The sequence below is a fragment of the Anoplophora glabripennis genome, unplaced genomic scaffold (genome assembly GCF_000390285.2).
Source record: "Anoplophora glabripennis isolate ALB-LARVAE unplaced genomic scaffold, Agla_2.0 scaffold400, whole genome shotgun sequence".
Taxonomy (NCBI): Eukaryota; Metazoa; Arthropoda; class Insecta; order Coleoptera; family Cerambycidae; genus Anoplophora; species Anoplophora glabripennis.
In genome coordinates, this window is record NW_019416546.1 from 379,977 (window position 1) to 401,387 (window position 21,411).

Below are 21,411 nucleotides of genomic sequence, written 5' to 3' on the forward strand. Positions count from 1 at the left end.
CTTTAATCAGACCTAAAATATTGTCTCTAAAACAGATCTGTGTAGAAACCACTATGGCAGCTTAGTAGTTCATGACTTTAATACAATGATAATGTAAATTAATTTTTAAAGAGAATATAAACCAAGTCCGAGTAAAAAATTACTCAATAATAGTTAAATTTAGATAAATAGTCAACTCATAATCTTAACCTCCGAAATCTGTGCAGTAAGATGGATCGTGATGAGGTTTTTTGCATTAGATTCGTTAGAGCGTCCAGAAAGTTTGTGACCGTATGTGATCAATGAGAAATGAAAATTGCATAGGTGCATAAGAAAAATGCATTTTTAAAATTGCATCTCGGAAGAATTAAAAAATGAAAAATTTATAACTTGGAAAATATTTACGGAAATGAGTTCAATTTTGGTACCCGGAGGTTTTTGGGGTCGCTGAACACGAATATCATGACGGCAACGGTCTCCGAGGTACTTAGTGCCCAGGGTGGCCGGTTTCCATATCGTCTCCTGGAGTTTTGTGGAAATTCGTTATAAACTTAGCCCAAACTCGTTACCTCGGGTTTTTTGGGGTCGCTCAACACGAATACTACAACGGTAATGGTCTCCGAGGTACCGATGTCACTTCGTGAGCTTTATCGCATATTTAAATAAATTATCCGAAACATTTTTTTTTTAATCTGGCACTTTTAATACTGTTACCGTGGCCGTTGTGTCCTGTTCCAGGGTTCATAGTTCAAAAATAATAAAGAATTCCCTGACTTTTCCAGGTTTTTCCTTATAAAAAAAATCCAGGTTATTTTTCTTTTTTTTCAAAATAACTAAACTTACTGCTCTTTGCAATCCAAACATCATTCATCACTTTCCTTATTTCTTGGTTCTAATCGTAATTTCATTCGACCGCGTATGTTGAACGAATTAATTATTAGTTACGAGCATGGCCTTCTGCGCTATGTACTTACACAAATTATTGCCCAACGAAATTTAAACAGTCAACTGTTACAATAACATTTGAACGCGCTGAGTTATAAATGCCCCCATGAATTATTAATGAAACAAAGCAAATAGATTTACACTAAGACAGCATTCTTTAATAAAACATTCAGTGTTTACACAAGTATTTTATGGCTGGACTTGTCCGTCTGCGCTGTGTTTTCCCGGGTAAAGTTCTCACTTTGAAGAACAATCCCAGGTGCTTCTTGACCATTGTGCTAGTCAAGCTGAGCCAAAAGTACGCCTAGGAATGCTAATTAACAAATTAGAACTAATCGTTACCGTTAATTACGATATTTAAATATTCGTCATTCAGAGATGAGTTGAATGAACAATTATTAATTCTATTATTTCATAGTTGAATGAGAAGATGTTTCTAAACTGGTTTGAATGAATATTTTTCTTAAAAGTCAAATATGGTGCTATAATAAAAACCATGTTATCAGAATTTTNGTCTCCTGGAGTTTTGTGGAAATTCGTTATAAACTTAGCCGAAACTCGTTACCTCGGGGTTTTTGAAGTCGCTGAACATGAATATCACGACGGCAATGGTCTCTGAGGTACCTAGTGCCCAGGGTGGCCAGTTTCCACATCGTCTCCTGGAGTTTTGTGGAAATTCGTCATAAATTTAGCCGAAACTCGTTACCTCGGGTTTTTTGGGGTCACTCAACACGAATACTACAACGGTAATGGTCTCCGAGGTACCGATGTCATCTTCATGAGCTTTATCTCATATCTAAATAAATTATCCGAAACATTTTTTTTTAATCTGGCACTTTTAATACTGTTCTCGTCGCCGTCGTGTCCTGTTCCAGGGTTCATAGTTCAAAAATAATAAAGAATTCCCTGACATTTCCAGGTTTTCCTTATAAAAAAAATCCAGGTAGTTAATTTTTACATACTAATTGATGTTTAGGATAAGAACCCAGGGCCTGCTTTCACAAAATTTCCAGTAGCAAACCTCAAATTCCCTAACATTCATAAATATTTTTAAAATTCCGTGACTATTCCCTGTTTTTTATGAAGAATAATTATTTCCCTGACTTTTCCCGGTATTTCCGATTTTCCCGGCTGCTATGAACCTCAAAAACCTCGAGGTAACGAGTTTCGGCTAAGTTTATAACGAATTTCCACAAATCTCCAGGAGACGACGTGGAAACCGGGCACAATGGGCACTAGGTACCTCGCAGGCCGTTGCCGTCGTGATATTCGTGTTCAGCGACCCCAAAAATCCCCGAATAGCAAAATTGAACTCATTTCCGTCAATATATAAATTTTTCATTTTTAACTCTTCCGAGATGTAATTTTAAAAATGTATTTCTCTTATGCACTGATGAAATTTTCATTTCTCATTGATCACAGCGGGTCACAAACTTTCTGGACCCTCTAACGAATCGAATGCAAAACACTGCATCACGATCCATCTTACTGCACAAATTTCGGAGGTAAGGCCGTTTTTAGTGCTTTATTTCCTCGCCTATCATTCTAGTTTATTTGAACTGTTTGTGTATATTAATACTAACCAAGGAACCCCTCTGTATATTAATTTTTCAATAGATACTTATGCAATGTAATCAAATTTATCTGTATTCACAAAAGATATTATTTTTCACCGCCTGTTGTTGTTAGTGAAGTTAATCCTCTTTTTTTATTGTACTTCATTTTTATTCCTCTATAATGCTTTAGTTTTCTGTTATTTATATACCCACTGTATTTTCCTTTCTGCATCTATCGAAAGCCTATACGGGTGTTTCATAATGATGTAGGTACAAATATTTTAAGTTGTTTAGAAAGTAATTTTAGGGAGGTACTTCCTATATATTTTTTTGATTTGAGCCCCCCCTGAAAAAATATTCAAATCTCAAAATGGCCGGAAAAATTAGTTTTTATTTTTTTTTTTTCACGAAAACGGTTAACCTTAGAAATTTTAATTTTGGTACACGTTAACACATTGTTTCTCTCACACCTTTTTTCTACGCCAGCCAATTCCAACAAGAAAAATAGCCTTTAATATTACATTTCATTTCGAAACTTTTTTTACTCTACCCATTTTTTCGTATACTTAATGGTTTAGGAGCAAAAAATAAATTATTTTTCCTTGCCGATTAGGTACACATAATTAGTATAACAGTTACCAAAAACGATCGTCATTTTTTACATGATTTTTGCAAAAATTGTTTTTTTATCAATAAAAGCTATGCAAATATGAACTAAAAGTTTAATAAAAAAAATGAAAGCTAATTTTTTCGGCCATTTTGAGATTTGAATATTTTCTCAGGGTGGACTCAAATGGAGAAAATGTATTGGAAGTACCCCCCCTAAAATTACTTTTTAAACACCTCCTTAAAATATTTGCACATCATTATGAAACACCCTGTATATTTCCTACAAAATTTTATCTTATTAACATTATTTTCAGAATCATTTAATGTTCAACACTCTCTTTGTTTCTATTTATTATTTTTTTATTATTACTAACTTGTTTTGTTATTATTTATTTTATTATTTTTCGTTCTATTTTTTGTCTGTTCAGTGTTCCCTGTCATTTACTTCTTCTGACGTTTCATTCCTTTTTGCTTTCTATACAGTTTACCATTATTTTTCTTTTTTTTTTTTCAAAATAACTAAACTTACTGCTCTTTGCAATCCAAACATCATTCATCACTTTCCTTATTTCTTGGTTCTAATCGTAATTTCATTCGACCGCGTATGTTGAACGAATTAATTATTAGTTACGAGCATGGCCTTCTGCGCTATGTACTTACACAAATTATTGCCCAACGAAATTTAAACAGTCAACTGTTACAATAACATTTGAACGCGCTGAGTTATAAATGCCCCCATGAATTATTAATGAAACAAAGCAAATAGATTTACACTAAGACAGCATTCTTTAATAAAACATTCAGTGTTTACACAAGTATTTTATGGCTGGACTTGTCCGTCTGCGCTGTGTTTTCCCGGGTAAAGTTCTCACTTTGAAGAACAATCCCAGGTGCTTCTTGACCATTGTGCTAGTCAAGCTGAGCCAAAAGTACGCCTAGGAATGCTAATTAACAAATTAGAACTAATCGTTACCGTTAATTACGATATTTAAATATTCGTCATTCAGAGATGAGTTGAATGAACAATTATTAATTCGATTATTTCATAGTTGAATGAGAAGATGTTTCTAAACTGGTTTGAATGAATATTTTTCTTAAAAGTCAAATATGATGCTATAATAAAAAACATGTTATCAGAATTTTATTGTTAATTCAAAAGTTGAACAATGTGCGACAAAAAATCAGTTATGATTTTTATCACTGTTTCATACGCTAATATACAGGGTGTTTCTGAAATAAGCGCGTTCCTTCAAAGGGGGTATAGAGGTCATCCAAATAAACGATTTTCGTTAGCAACTTGTGGTCCAAAATGTCATTGTTTCATGATAAATTAATTATCAAATCAAAGAAACAGAAAATTTTGAAACCGGACCTGTTGTGAGGATTGCAAGCAGGAGTTTCAACGACGTTACCCCTAAACATCTTTCGAGAGTCAAAACGTTTGTTTTAAAACATTTTTTGAAATAGCGTTTCGACTGAAATTAATTAAATAATAATACTTATCATAAATCGATAGGTATTAGGTATTTCCTCAAAAATTGCTTGAAATTATTCCCACGAGCTATTAGGCATGCTTCTAAACGGTGCACATTGTTTTCTTTTCAAAATTCCAGAATATGGCCAGATTTCAGCCGATCATCATACATTTTTTTCTAAAATACTCGTAAAGACTTGTACTTTCATGCCCAAGTGCTATAAATATGACCCAAATCAAACGTATACCATCTCAGATCTACAGTAGGTATATCTTCCCCTCAAAAAATTACCCCTACTACTCTCTCACCCTTAATATTCAACGTTTTATTCTCTGAAAATACAAAAAAAAATGAAATTTGGCAACTTAACCTCTCAAAACTCAATCGATATGACCCAAATCAAATTTATAGCACTTGGGCATGAAAGTACAAGTCTTTACGAGTATTTTAGAAAAAAATGTATGAAGATCGGCTGAAATCTGGCCATCTTCTGGAATTTTGGAAAAAGACCTTAAAAAATGCCAGTGTGGGCGGTAAAAAATATCTCTTGCCATTACTCCAGACCAGATATATGTTTAATATCTTTGGCTGCATTAAAAGTACGTCGTTGAAGATCAGTGGCATATTTTGTTTTATATATCCTCAACAAAAAAAAAACTAGAGGCTTCATATCGGGACTTCGTGATGGCCATTGCGTCCTATCCATCTATGCGAGAAACATGCGTAAAAAGTTACAAACAATTCAGAAAACATGCAGAGCAGCGTGTTGAGGAAAGGTATTTGTTAAAAACTCTAAATACGTGGCAAAATTTAATCTTGGTGGTAACACATTGGTCTAATCAAGTTGTCACCGAAGACCCCACACCAAACATTCACAGAAAATCGCTGCTCCAAACGTGAATTCTGTGCAATGTGGGGATTAATTTAGTATTCCATCTCTTGTAACGCAGCATTTATCTGTGAAGGGTGATGTGTTTGCACAAACAAACGACAAAATTCTACACCTACCTGAAAATCATTTGCTTCGAAAGCCTACACAGGTTGACCATGATAAGAATGCAGCAACTGCTCCTGTAACAAACATCACACAGTAGTATTTGAAACACCCATTTCATACGCAATGTCGCGGGTACTGGGGCTCGAGTTTTCCTCTACAAGGTATAAAATATCTTTCTCCTAGTTAAAATATGTTGTGGTCTCTCTGAGCCACAATATTCATACGTTGGGTTCACTCTGCCGATGTCCAGCAGACTTTGAACACTGTTTTTCGTTGTTCCGGATTCGATTGTTATTAATTCATCAGTTGATTAAGTGGGACGATACAGGGTCGGCATAAGTTCTGCGTAATAATTCTTGATTAATTTTCTGGACTCTAGATCAGCTATTGCTAATGAAAATTGTTTATATTCACATTCTCTATTACCCTTTCGATGGAGCTCTGGAACATCGGAACATGCTGAATAAGAAATCTGTCAATACGGTCCAGGGATTCTGTAATTCTAACTTCAACAATTTATTAATCCACACAAATAGTTCAAAAGTTGTAGCTAACCAGAATAAGTTTCAATTCACTAATCGTCTTGTATATTTCCAAATTTTGACCTGAAACTTTTTTAAATGTTCTTTTCATATTCAAATAAGTTGCTTCACTCTGCCATTACATGAAACATCCTCTGCGTCTTCTACTATGATTGAATCTAAGTATATAAGAGCCACGTGAAAGAATATGTAGATTCATATTATATTGCTCCTTTGTTCATTGTATTTAGGAAGTACATATTTCTGAAACACCTCATCATAATGAAATAATCATCTATTCCCATTGGAATTTCACATGGTGTCGATAATGCAACTTGTGTATTTCAAGAAACCATCTTTTGTAAATGTGTTACATTTTAAATAGATGACGAGCGTAAATTCTAAGAAGAGCAGACCTCACAGTTATGGACAGAAAAGTGTTTCTTCAAAAAAATCCTTTGTGATTTTGAGTAAAAGTAAACAGCACAATTACTAATATTTAACTAATTGTGTAATATAGTTACTAGACAGCTTGGTACTATAACCTTCATAAAAGATAACGTGGCAGAAAGGTTTTTGATAATATTCTTTTATTTGAGAAATTGCAGTCATTTCGATAGCCTTGCGGCTATGGTATCAAGCTTATGAATAATGCTAATATTATGATTTTTTTCTGTTTGACTTCGTTAACATATAAAATCAAGAAGAAATTTGTTTGATAGAAAAATTTGTACATTTCATTACAAAATACGTTCTAACTCCTAAACCGATTATATAATATTGCTGACTAAGCACACATTGACAAACCGGCGAATTAAATGAATAAATAAATAATGACAGACATAAATTACGGAGTTTTTAAACTTTGATTTAGAAATTACAGATATTGATAACAAACTTAGCGTTAATAAATGAAGTTGTACAGGGAAAATTTAACTTGATTGGAATTCTTGTTCGTGTTAAAATCTCTTGTAACACAACCGCGATATAAAAAAATGAGCACCTTAAATACACAACGATTTGCAAATTTAATATGCGCGTTGTTTGTATAGTTTTAAGACGGCATTTATAGCGGTGGGAAGTAAATTTCTCGCAACATTAAGGTGTTTGGTTACTTAAGAAATATTAATGAAATAATATATTTCGTTTTACTTTGTCCATACCTACAGCAGTGAACAGTACACAGTAAAAAATATTTTATTTGAAAATGCTCAGGCTTCGCTTTCGTCAGTAGTTTCGCAAGTAGAGAGGTGCTTGCTTATTTATTCATTTATCAATTACTTTTCATGACAACAGCTTGCTAGGGCAAAGAGGAGAACACAGCGTGTGAAAATATGAATAACGCGGTCTTGCTTGTCTATCCGTTTAGTGCCTCTATTATTTTTATATGAACATGAACCTAAAAAATTGCCAGCAGAGCTTTAATATCACAGTTTTAGCTGCAGATAAATATTTTTGCAATATGCTAACGGGAAAAGATAATTTCGGTTTCCACGAGAGAAATGTTCCCAAAGAAAAGTATTCCGTTGAGTTGAAATTAATGCTTGTTAGTTTGAAAAAATGAAAATATGTCTTGATATGATGACTTATTTAAAAAAAAGTTCAGACAACCGCAATTTTAGATATATCTTTAATAATAATCGAGATATCCTAACATGACATCAAAAATGTAATTCACTGTACAGTTGTTAGCGGTTCAGCAGTATATCAACACGAAATATAATAGGCAACCAGATATTCAGTAAGGATTTGTAACAATTATGAACTCTTTTTGTACCTTTGGTAAAATATGTATTACATTAATTTAAGTACATCTTTAAGTCAAATTACGGCAGCGGCAACTATAGACCCACATACACTGTACAAAAATCGGTGTGAGTGAAAGCAATATTGGGCATTTGGATCATTTTACTCATTTGTGATTATATTTAAACTAAAACTTACTTTCACTCAAATATAGATACCTACTTCTTAAACAAATTCATAACGCAAACTCATATTTGGTGTACTTGTACCTAAATTAGAATAGATGTCCTCATTACTGAGTAATCCCAACCTTTTTCATATCCAATCTTTGTCTGTTCCCATCGTCCCATTAGATTATCTAGTGACCGTGGCGTGGTGGATGGCAGTATGGCGTATGGTGTGCTTTGGAGTTGGACAAGTATCGGTTTATCTGGTTATTCTAGTGAAAATTGTATTTAAATGAAGTGATTTAATTACAATAATTAAAGACAATAGTCTCGATTAATATTTGGTTAAATAAACGGAGAGTTAAATTGTTATCTATAATTACGTATTTGTAACGTACAGTATAGGTTATGGCAATATATTCGTCAGAGTAGTAAAAAATGACTCAATAATAGTTAAATTTAAATCATAATAGAGAAAAAGTCAACTCTAAAATGGTCTTATATACTCAGAATAGAGTCAAAAATCACTTAATCGATAGTCAGCAGTAACTCAGATTGGAGTAAAACTCACTCATTTCTGATGCAATGGTTTCACTGAGTTTTACTCATACTAATAGAGTGAAAATTTCACTCAATCGAGTGTGGATATTATTGAGTAAAATTGAGTGAAATTTGAGTGTATGTTCCTTGTAAGTTAATAGAACGAAATATTTGTAATGATTTTACCAACTACTCAACATGGTTTCTTACGGGGGAGATATGTGGTGTCCAATTTGCTTCAGTCTCGAAATGCATGGACATCAAATAGAATTTATTTGAGTTTTTCTCGTGTTTTTGGTAAAATGTCAATAGGTGTATTGTTGTATAAGCTGGAATACATCGGGTTGCGTAGAAATTTTTTCTTAGTAACAAGAAGTTTACAGTGATGACTGTCATTCTGAGAAATGAGATGTTTTAAGTCGTGTTAATAAAATAATTTGTATTATGGTATTGTAACACTAACTTCTATTATAATACAGATTATTTCCGCAAAACTTTGCAGTGCATAATATTTTGTTTATTTATTTAATTATGAACCTACTTTATTTAATTACGCATTTGTCAATTTTTGCTGCTTTCAGTATCATTAAATTTCGTCTTGTTATTTTTTGCTGTAAAATATGTCCGCAAAATAATTACTTTTCACTGATTGTTGGAATTATTATTAAATTTTAAGAATTTGGTAACTGGAATTGCTAATTAATTGATATTAATTAGTTACTATGATATGCCGAATATGTTCCTTTTTATCTCTTTATTTAATTGTTAGACTTTCACAAGCAATGATGTTAAACCGTCTTCAGAGGCTTAAACTAAACAAAAAAGTCATCTACTTATTATTTCTTTAATTTACTATAAAGTATAGTTATTAGTTTAACTAGGCAGTACAATATTTAATGCCGCAGCTGGTATTTAATAGACGAGGCGCAGCCGAGTCTATTAAAGCAGCCAAGGCATTAAATCTTTACCTTACTGCCAAGTTAAACACAATTTTTTCACCGATCAATTTTAATTTTATCATAATAGCAAACAAAGCTATTTATTTTTATATTGTTATAATGATAATAATTTTATCAGGTCGTCTGCGGTTACTATGAGACCAAAGTTATTAAGTAAATAACTTAGGTACACAGTAATTGCCGTATTGTTCGTATACAAATTAAAGAAGGAGTTTGCTTGAATGCTGTTGAACTATGCAAAAAATATATTTCCCTGCACCCAATTCGCCTAACAGGAGACAGATTCTTTTTAAGATACATCAGTCAAAAATGTACTTCTCAGCCTGTTGGAATCAACACATTGGCGAAGGTACCCTCAATAGTTGCTTCATTCTTGAATACCGCAAATCCAGAAGCATGTACTGTCCATTGTATGAGGCGCACTTCAACAACTTTATTAGCCAATAAAGGTGCTGATCTTACAACCATCAAACGGCATGGTGGATGGAAGAGCTCCTCTGTAGTAAAAAGTTATGTTGAGGAATATATCTAACAAACTTGATATTGCAAGGAAAATTCAAGGAAAATATAACTGTTCCTTACAAGAAGAGACATCCGTAACTTGTACAAATTCTTCACATACTTCGACAGATTTTATGTGTTCCGAAAATGACGGCAACAATGCTACAAAGGTTGTTACTAACAGAAAGGAAGTTAAATGTGATAAAACAAAAAACGAAATGTTTATTATATTACTATAAATGTAAATGTTAATGTAAATAAGTAATTCTACTAGTGAAATAAGGTTACTTTATACCAATAGTGGTTAAAGTATCACTTTAGACGGTTCATATGTGTGGATAAAAGTCCGATTATAAGGTAATTGTGGATAAATAAAATTAATGACATTTTAATTGTTTGATATCTTGTAATTATTACTATTTGTGTTGCTATAGTAAAGTATATTTTTCATGTCAATATTTTTAAATGTAACTGACAGAGACATTTACTTTTTCATATATTTTATCAGTTTTCAACTAGTACACGTCTTTTTTATATTTTTCTCTTGGGATTGCAAAACCGTTAGGATGTTTAAGAAATTTTGACATTTAATATACAGGGTGTCCCGTCAGGGATGGGCGTTTACGCGTCGACTTTAATTGTCGACGTCTATTTGTAGACTTCGCGTAGACTATGTAAACAACATAGACCATGTAGACAATGTAGACAAAACGGAGTTTGCGCTCTAATTTCAGTTTAATCTAACCTATATTATATTTGCGTTACATTTACGTATGATCTATTTTGTGCTGTACTCAATTCATCACTCAACTTTTTCTGTTTGGCTGTTTTTACATAAACATAAAATGAGCAGACGTAAAGCAAATTATAATTTTGGTCGGTTAAGATTTGAATTAATAAAATGCAGCAGAAAACTAGGGAATATATATAATACTCATATATGTATAGAGGTACATATACCAATAAATAGGTACACATAATATTTAGTTTGAGAAAATGCAATAAAAAACATTATCTTGTGCCTCTGCAAATATTTACAGAAATATGTTACCATTTATTGTTTATTGAAAAGCTCAGCTCTATAAATGATCTGTATTAAAATCTTAGATCTTATATATTTACATAATATGATCTAGGATTGAAACAAAAATTATTTTGAAAGGGTGCCTACCCGTATTATAAATTAGTAGAAATATTTAATACAAATTTTTTCTATTAATTTCTGTAACTCTAACACCTTTAGAAAAAATAAAATTAACGTGTNCGCGGCTGGTATTTAATAGACGAGGCGCAGCCGAGTCTATTAAAGCAGCCAAGGCATTAAATCTTTACCTTACTGCCAAGTTAAACACAATTTTTTCACCGATCAATTTTAATTTTATCATAATAGCAAACAAAGCTATTTATTTTTATATTGTTATAATGATAATAATTTTATCAGGTCGTCTGCGGTTACTATGAGACCAAAGTTATTAAGTAAATAACTTAGGTACACAGTAATTGCCGTATTGTTCGTATACAAATTAAAGAAGGAGTTTGCTTGAATGCTGTTGAACTATGCAAAAAATATATTTCCCTGCACCCAATTCGCCTAACAGGAGACAGATTCTTTTTAAGATACATCAGTCAAAAATGTACTTCTCAGCCTGTTGGAATCAACACATTGGCGAAGGTACCCTCAATAGTTGCTTCATTCTTGAATACCGCAAATCCAGAAGCATGTACTGTCCATTGTATGAGGCGCACTTCAACAACTTTATTAGCCAATAAAGGTGCTGATCTTACAACCATCAAACGGCATGGTGGATGGAAGAGCTCCTCTGTAGTAAAAAGTTATGTTGAGGAATATATCTAACAAACTTGATATTGCAAGGAAAATTCAAGGAAAATATAACTGTTCCTTACAAGAAGAGACATCCGTAACTTGTACAAATTCTTCACATACTTCGACAGATTTTATGTGTTCCGAAAATGACGGCAACAATGCTACAAAGGTTGTTACTAACAGAAAGGAAGTTAAATGTGATAAAACAAAAAACGAAATGTTTATTATATTACTATAAATGTAAATGTTAATGTAAATAAGTAATTCTACTAGTGAAATAAGGTTACTTTATACCAATAGTGGTTAAAGTATCACTTTAGACGGTTCATATGTGTGGATAAAAGTCCGATTATAAGGTAATTGTGGATAAATAAAATTAATGACATTTTAATTGTTTGATATCTTGTGATTATTACTATTTGTGTTGCTATAGTAAAGTATATTTTTCATGTCAATATTTTTAAATCTAACTGACAAAGACATTTACTTTTTCATATATTTTATCAGTTTTCAACTAGTACACGTCTTTTTTATATTTTTCTCTTGGGATTGCAAAACCGTTAGGATGTTTAAGAAATTTTGACATTTAATATACAGGGTGTCCCGTCAGGGATGGGCGTTTACGCGTCGACTTTAATTGTCCACGTCTATTAGTAGACTTCGCGTAGACTATGTAAACAACATAGACCATGTAGACAATGTAGACAAAACGGAGTTTGCGCTCATAAACATAAAATGAGCGGGCGTAAAGCAAATTATAATTTTGGTCGGTTAAGATTTGAATTAATAAAATGCAGCAGAAAACTAGGGAATATATATAATACTCATATATGTATAGAGGTACATATACCAATAAATAGGTACACATAATATTTAGTTTGAGAAAATGCAATAAAAAACATTATCTTGTGCCTCTGCAAATATTTACAGAAATATGTTACCATTTATTGTTTATTGAAAAGCTCAGTTCTATATGATCTGTATTAAAATCTTAGATCTTATATATTTACATAATATGATCTAGGATTGAAACAAAAATTATTTTGAAAGGGTGCCTACCCGTATTATAAATTAGTAGAAATATTTAATACAATTTTTTTCTATTAATTTCTGTAACTCTAACACCTTTAGAAAAAATAAAATTAACGTGTTCTAACTAAACTAAAATATCTACACAAAGTGTTTTTAAAACTTAATCAGATATTCCAAATTTATTCTTGCTGACTTTAAAAATGATAAAATTTTCATTAAAGAATATATGCGACACATCTTTATTTAGAGATTTTATAGAAAAAAAAATGTTGGTCAATCTGACCTGACCTAAAACTATCAAGTGAGACACAGTTTTTTTTTCTCGTGAATTCTCGGCAGATATTGTTTGATCTTTTGTACTCGGTTCATACATTTTTTTCATAGATGGTTGTGATAGGGTAGGTACTTTTCCAAATTCCAAATTTTCAATTTTTCTTTTTTTACAAGAATCACGAGTTACAGCCTTACGAAATTCTTTTTTTGAGGTACATACCTACCACAACTTTTTCTAGTTTTGAGAGTTTCTTAATTGTTGACATTGTCGACATTGTCTACATTGTCGACTCTTCCAAATTAAGTCTTCATCTAGATCATTGTCTACGCATAAACAATTGCATTGTCTACGTCGACATTGTCTACCCGCCCATCCCTGTGTCCCGTTCATGTTTCATAAAAACTTGTGTGCAAGTATGGGAAAATAATAGGGGTAGTGCATGTAAAGTCTTTTTCTTAGACGCCTTGTTTTCGAGATACAGTGTGTTGAAGTTGTTACTTTCCAAATGGTTTTCCTTAATTATCTTTAAATCGGCTAAAGATAAAAATGTCAAAATTTGTATACTAGTAAACATCAACTGTGCGTTAAGAATAATGTGCAGATTATTACATTTCTAAACGGTTCTGTAAACTCTAAAGGATACTACAAAAAAAAAAGTTTGCATTTTTTTACTCACATACAGCGGTACATTAACAAAATATTAAATTGAAAGAGGACCTTACCATTATATGAGCTGAAGACATTTAGCTACCAACAGAACTAATTTGCTGCATTTAAGACTATAATTTCAATTTCTTACGTATCACATGAAACAGTTAAATTGTAAAACATTTTATTAACTAAAAAAAAAAAAATAAAATAAAATTTATTTTAAATTTCAATTTGTTGTAAACCAACATTTAAAAAAGTAAATCAAAATAAACAGAATATGGTAATTAATTATCTATTATTAACTAATTTTAGATTTTGTAAACTACTACACTACCATTACTAAAATAAACATTTGTTGGATGGACTGAACTGTTGATGGACATGAATGCTTAAAAAAAGCGATTAAAAACAGAAAAATACAAGGAAACAGTCTCGGAGACATACAGAACAAAACAGCTGCACAAATAAATAAATGTGCAAACTCGAAATACTAGTAGATACTGAAATTGTCCCTCATTTCCTTCTATGCAACTTCATTTTTCTCGAAAATAGTACATGCTACCGAATTTCGACAAGTATACCCTTTTTTGTAGTATGCTTTAGGGTCTACAAAACCGTTTAGAAATGTAATAAATTTTGACTTTTAACATATTTTTTTTTATCAATTGTACCCCTCCAATTACCTGTATCGGCCACACTGCTTTTCAGAAAGAAACCATTTGCACATTATTCTTATTATTCTTAACGCAAAAGTTGATGTTTACTCGTGTACAAATTTTGACATTTTTATCTTTAGCCGATTTAAAGATAATTAAGAAAAACCATTAGGAAAGTAACAACTTCAACACATTGTATCTCGAAAACAGGGTGTCTAAGAAAAAAACTTTACATGAACTACCCCTATTATTTTTCCATGAGGAACTAGCACACAAGTTTTTTTGAAACATGCACGGGACACCCTGTATATTTCATTGAATTATACCCTTCAAACGACCAACATACACGCTACTGCTATTGGGAATAAAATGGTTTGCAAGCTTTCCTTGAGAGACAGTTTATGTTTACTTTTGTATAAATTTAAGTACTTTATCTTGTCTTTTTAACAAAAATAAAAAAAAAACTTTTTCAGAGAACAAATTTTAACTCCTTGTATCTCAGAAACGCGACATTATTGAGAAAACATTGTATGATCCACCCCCCAGGGGGTCACTGGACACCCTGTCACAGTTTCGCAACCCACACAGACATATTTCGAACGCTCGCTAAAACAATGCACCTCCAAACAAAAACCACCCTCGTCGCCCCCGTGAATCCCACATTTTCCTTTCCACATCCCCGCATTTTTCGCAACAACATTCCCTCCTCTGTTTACTCACTGTGATTTATGCATTGCAGGTGATAGCATGATGACGTACTGCAACAGCGGTGGGGGAGCCGGCAGCGGCAACGGGGGGACGGGGAGCTCGCCGCCCCCGCAAATCCCGTGCTCGAGCGCGGCCACCCCGCCAGTGGCGGCGGGCACCTCCCCCAACGGCGAGGAGGAGGACGTGTGGCGCGGCCACAGCATCGCGGCGCTCAGACGGAGGGCCTCCGAGCTGAACGCCGCCATCCCGTCTTATCTCCAGATCAACTACGACACACACAATAACGCTTCTGTATATTAATTGGCTGTCTCTTTTTTTTCAGTCTGGTACTTTGTTTTGCGCGCCAGAGGGCGATGCGTCCGCGACGTACTAATTTGTATTAATTGTTGTGATTTTAATTGGGGCAGTTCGATGGCGGGGCTGTGTTGAAAGGGTGGATGAAACCCAGAGATTTTCCGTGCGATTGAAGTATCTAACGCTTTGAGTTGCTTGAACTATATCGTCCGAAAATAGATTTTTGTTTCTTTATTTTTTTAGCATTTTGTTACACTCCAAATTAAAAAATACTCAAAAGTAAGGAAAGATCCATATAATTAAGTTTTTAATCCTTTCACTTCTACAGGGTGTCTGCAAAACGTTGAGAAATCTCGAAACTGGTGATACTAGTGAACAAAATAAGTCGAAGCCAAGTATGCCTTATGCAAAAGTAGTTGGTTTCAAAGATACAGGAATGTTTGAATTTTATTTTGAAATTCCTCAATAATTTTGAAAACTGTCAGACTATGAACAAAAAAAAATTGATATTATTATGTGTTTTAACATGATTAATTTTGCCTTTAGAATTATGGACATTGTATATTGAAAATATACCTAAAAGAATGTCCTTCGTTTCTCTTGTTCGTTTTCGATGTCTCCCTTGGTTATCGAGATATTTGCATATACAAATTTCAGTACATTTCGTTTTTAAGCAACTTTTACTGCTTAAATTAAACTAATACGGCTTAACTAGTGTATGTACCAAATTATTTACAGTTTTCTAAAAACCATCTTAAAGGGAAAATAAAAGATAAACCGTTTAAAGAGACAATAACAACTAAAACAGAAAGGAAATTATCTACTGAGGACAAAAAATTACTAATTATCTACTAGGTATATAAATTGTTCAAAATGAGCATTTACTTACTTTACTAATTCACTCACAAGCATGTCTAATTAGTGGTGGCTGTACTCTCCAAATCATTTGAATATTATTTTTTATTTCCTGGCTAAGATGGAAAATCCTTTGTCGCAGTTCATCTTCAATTGCCACATGAGTTGCGTAAACACATCTTTTCAAATCACCACATAAATAGAAATCCAAAGGATTTAAATCTGGTGATCTAGGAGGCTAGGAGAGTGGTCCTGACCGGCTTATCCATCGATCTGGATAAACCCTATTTAGGTATTCCCTAACTCTTAAACTAAAATGATTTGGAGCACCATCGTGCATAAACCACATATTAATGCGTGTTTGTAAGGGAAGATCCTCTAATAGATTGGGTAGTATTGGGATTGAATATTGGTAGTGGTAGTAGATTGGATGGTACTTGGAGAAACTGTAAATATTTCTAAATATAATAAATATAATATAATAAATATAATTTAACAGGTCCTATTAAATTATGTCCAATTATACCTTACCATAAATTGATTTGAAACTGCAATTTATCGCGGTTTTGCCTTATACTATGAGTGTTTTCGTCTGCATAAATGTGTAGATTATGCAAGTGGATGGCTTCGTCTCTACGAAAACTTGATTCGTCGGAAAATAGTATTGAGGTGGTAAAATCAATGGTGACCTTTTCCAAAAGCCATGTGCAAAATTTATTCTTACAGGATAGTCATCTATGCTTAAACCTTAAACTTTTTGCATGTGTTATGGATGGAGAAGTTGTTCTTTAAGAACGTTATTTAGGGCTTTCCACCACAGCCAGGAAATAAAAAATAATGGATATTCAAATGATCTGACCAATTTTTACTTTTGAATGAAAAAATATAAAAATAAAGGGGTTTTTCAAGTTAACTCAAAAAGAGTAAGAGCTGGAAAAAAAGTTTCGTATAAAAGTTGTAGAGCATTCTACATAAAAATGGTCTATTGACTCTTTCTTGTACTATTAAAATTAACAGAATTAGGGTGACTAGAAGTTAAGGGATGACTAGAAATTTTCATAAGCCGAAAAATGAATGATTTTATATATTTTTTTTCAATATACTCTAAAAAATATAAACTTTCTATTCAGAGAAATAGACATATTTTTTAATTTTTAATAAAAAGTTATAACAATTCCAATTTTTTAATTGTTAATTTTTATGATCATTGATTGATTATTTAAAATAATGAAAGTTGCTTTCGAAATTTTGTTTTACGACAAACTTTCGCTTTGTGAAATTGTTACAACTTTTTTATTAAAAATAAAAAATATATCTCTCTGAAAGCATAGTTTACAATTTTTAGAGTAGATTGAAAAAAAATTTATAAAATTCATTAATTTTTCTGCTTGTTATTTTTTTTAATTTCTGAAATCATCCCTTAACTTCTAGTCTCCCTAACTGTTAATTTTAATAGCATAAGAAAAAATCAATGGACCATTTTTATGTAGAATTTTATGCTCCACAACATCTATAAGAAATTTTTTTTCTAGCTCTTACCCCTTATGAGTTATTTTGAAAAACCCCTTTATTTTATCTTTTTTCACCCCTGACCAGGGGTTGAAAAAAAAAAACTACTGTCACTTATTGTTATTATATACCTCAAACTAACTCATAGCAAAAATTCAGGCAAGTTGACCAAAATTGCGATTTAATGGCTCATTTAATTGGACAAATAACTGGAAAGCCAAAATTAGTTAAAAATTCTTATTTGTCATGTCAAAAAACACAATAGTACCAATTTTTTTGTTGATACTATGACATTTTTCAGAATTATTGAGAAATTTCAAAATAAAATTGAAACATTGAACGCCCTGTGTCTTTAAAACCAGCAACATTTCCATAAGGCATATTTATCTCAATCGACTTATTTTGGCCACCTGTATCTCCAACTACGAGATTTCCCAACCTTTCGCAGATACCCTGTATAAAAATTGCTCATAGCAAAAGTACAGAAAAAAGTGAGATGAGACTTATTGATCTCTGAGTCTTATTTTCGAATATTGCTTCGTTTCATTCCATATTTTCGATTTCTTTTAATATTTTGAGTAGCTCTGGATAGATTATTCTCAAAAATACATTTTCATGATTGTTTGGCAATTACGAATAAGGCCACTCGCAATAACTTCTAACTAGTCACTGTAAAAATATGTCTAAACATTTTTGCCCTTCAAAAATCTGAGTTTCCAGCAAGAAATTATTAAATCAAAACATTAAGATTTTAGACTATGGTTTGTGTAACTTCGGGCGAAGTAATTTTCATCCTTGTGACTTTCTTTTGAATTGCTCTGTTATAATGATTTTCGTCTGTTGAAATGACAAATTGATAAATGTGTATATTCCCAAAAAAATTACTGTGGTTGCCGGGGTAGCAGCGAGGTATTTAGAATTACAATACCAAATAACAGACGATCTAATTTTAAGCTGTTCAAGAGGAGATACAGGATCGTTTCGTCCAAAGTGAAATGTTGGAAGTATTAACAGTAGACAAAGAAAAGGAGGTTTTCGTACGAATTGTAGAAAATATAAGACCAAACAGACGCAGAATCGCAGCTACTACTTGATCAACTCAATCCTCTGTTTTCAGAATGACGAGTTAATTCAAGTTGAGACTGTCCTGAAGCAAACTTGTTTGTTGTTGTTAATTTGTTTAGTGACGCCAAAAAATAAATACAACAGAGATCTTTTTTAACTAAGGAATACTTAACTCCCTTTATTATTGAAAAGAATTTTTTTAAGGATTCAAAAATTGTTTTATGTAGAAATACACTATTGTTGTAAAAGTAAAAGGACAAACGCAACGGATCTGATGATTATATTTTAAATTTATACAGGGTGATTTCACTTTAAAAACAGAAACTGCAGGAATATATCAGTTGCCAAAAAATAAGTAGAGTTTGCTCTATAAAATTTTTTCCTGGGGGGTGTGGTAAAATGGGGCGGCACCTCCAGTAGCATGCTACTGAGTAAAGTCGCATTATGAAGATATGGCAGAAAATATATATTTATTCGTAAACCAGTATCTTGAATACAGAGTTCCGAAGGAAAAAAGTTTATAGAGCAAACTCCACTTATTTTTTGGTAATGGATCTAGAGCTGCAGTTTCTGCATTTAAAGTGAAATCACCCTGTATATTTAAACAATATAGTTCTCATCAAAAGAATTTTACATTAACTATTTCTGTGAACATTTAGATAACCCATAAAACATCCCTATTTTCCCCTTGACGGTTGGTTTCATATCAAATTAAATATGGAAATCATATTTCTTCTGATATTTACTTATAACCAAATGTTGAAGTTGTCTAATAAACTAAAGAATATATAAACTTTATACTATTTTAAAATAGTGTAACTTATGTTTACATATATTTTTTATTATTCGAATATACCTTTCAAAGCGTTATCACTTCTTTGAATGAATCCCAAATTTTCAACACAGCACAACCATTTAAATTCTGTAGAACAACACCACATAGTTTACTAAATCAAGGTCATAAATCATGTAATGTAAAAGTCTCACCTTCTCTAAGATTGCAATAAGCTGCTGTACTTTTAGATATTTTAAAAATATCTCATTTTCGACTTTCGTTTCGTTTTAATGTTTTTTTTTGAAATTATTATTTATTTTTTATTGTTATATAATTTACGTATTTGTGAACGTCTATGTATACGATGTAAAATATACTTGTACAAAGAAAACTTGTTTATTGGATGGACTCTTAATGGTAAATTAGTGTGACGTGTTTCCATTTTGTCATTAGACTAGAAAAGACACAGATTTGTCACTTGATCTTGTATACAACTACCAAAAATTCGTATACGCAGTTAAATATAATTGTATAATTTTTAGTAACTCCTAGGGTGCTCTGTTTTTACACACATGATATAAACTCTTAGCAGTCCCAACAACAAACCAATTACAATTTGTAATTTGTTTTGAAACATCATAGAAAAATAAGCGTTTTAAGATTTGGTTCTGCTTTTGTTGCACACAAACTGAAAACAGATTGCCCTGAATGTCCCAAAAAGTTGTTTAATTTGGAAGTAATGTGAGTTACTTCTGAATCAAGTGATAGAAGTGTACGATTTTAAATTTATGTTGTTCTGGAGCTTGTCCTATTTGTTGTTAAAATGGGGCAAGCTTACTGTAGTATATTTTTTAACGGTATTTTAATGAAGAACGTGTCTGGATATTAAAAGATTTAATTCAAAGGCATCAAATTATGTATGATTATGTGTATTAAAGATGTTATATAAATGTAATTCCATTTTTATTTCTCCCATATGAATCCTAAGAAATTATTTGTATATTAGTCCAACCAATTTACACTTGGAGAAAAAAAAATTGTTATCTGGACTTTTATAAGTGGAAATGGTAAAAAGGCTTATAATAAACCTAAAAAAATAAACGCGTGAGCAGGGGTGGCGGAGGGTTGATTTAGGGGGTTGAAAAGTTGTGAAAATTTGTATCTTTGGGATTTCTAGCGAAAATTGACGTCAAACAAAAAAGTATCCAATGCAAAAGTTGCAGATCATGCAAAAATTTATAACTTTTGTAGACGTCACTTTTTGCGATAACCTCAAAATTTTCGAGAAAAATACAAAAAACTGTATTTTTTCTGATTTTTCATTTTTTATTTCTCATTTCTGCAAAAATAACTTGATTTTGACGAAACTTAGTGAAAGTATACCTTTCTGTGTCTTAAATAACCAAATTTTTTTAGATCAAAAAATCAAGGAGCTTTCGAGATATCCATTTTTTCCGGTCTGAAACACTTTTTTTTCAAAGAGAATTTCGGGTTTTCGGGTTTAAATTTTAATTTTTGATTTTTTTTTATTAATTATTGCAATGAGTTTTAAAGATATGTTGACTCGAAATTTGAAAAACGCTTTGAAGGGATAAATGAGCATTTTTTGGGGTGATCCGAATATTTCTACTTGCACCAGTGGCGTACGAGATTGTTACAACCTATTAATAAAAAAAGTGGTACGCCACTGACTTTTTTCCGTTTTGATATATTTTTTAGAAATCCGCAATCAATTCTGAACAAAATTGGTCTCCAATATTTTTCGTAGGATA

General features: G+C 32.1%; 1 protein-coding gene across 1 annotated transcript in view; it reads left to right on the forward strand.

The window, feature by feature from the left end:
• Nucleotides 1–15,441, forward strand: part of LOC108908782 (homeobox protein orthopedia) — an 83,748-nt gene extending 68,307 nt beyond the window's left edge. Inside the window, exon 5 of the mRNA XM_018712920.2 lies at nt 15,173–15,441. Coding sequence (XP_018568436.1) covers nt 15,173–15,441 — 269 coding nt within the window. The remainder of the gene's footprint in view (nt 1–15,172) is intronic.
• Nucleotides 15,442–21,411: the final 5,970 nt, after the last annotated feature.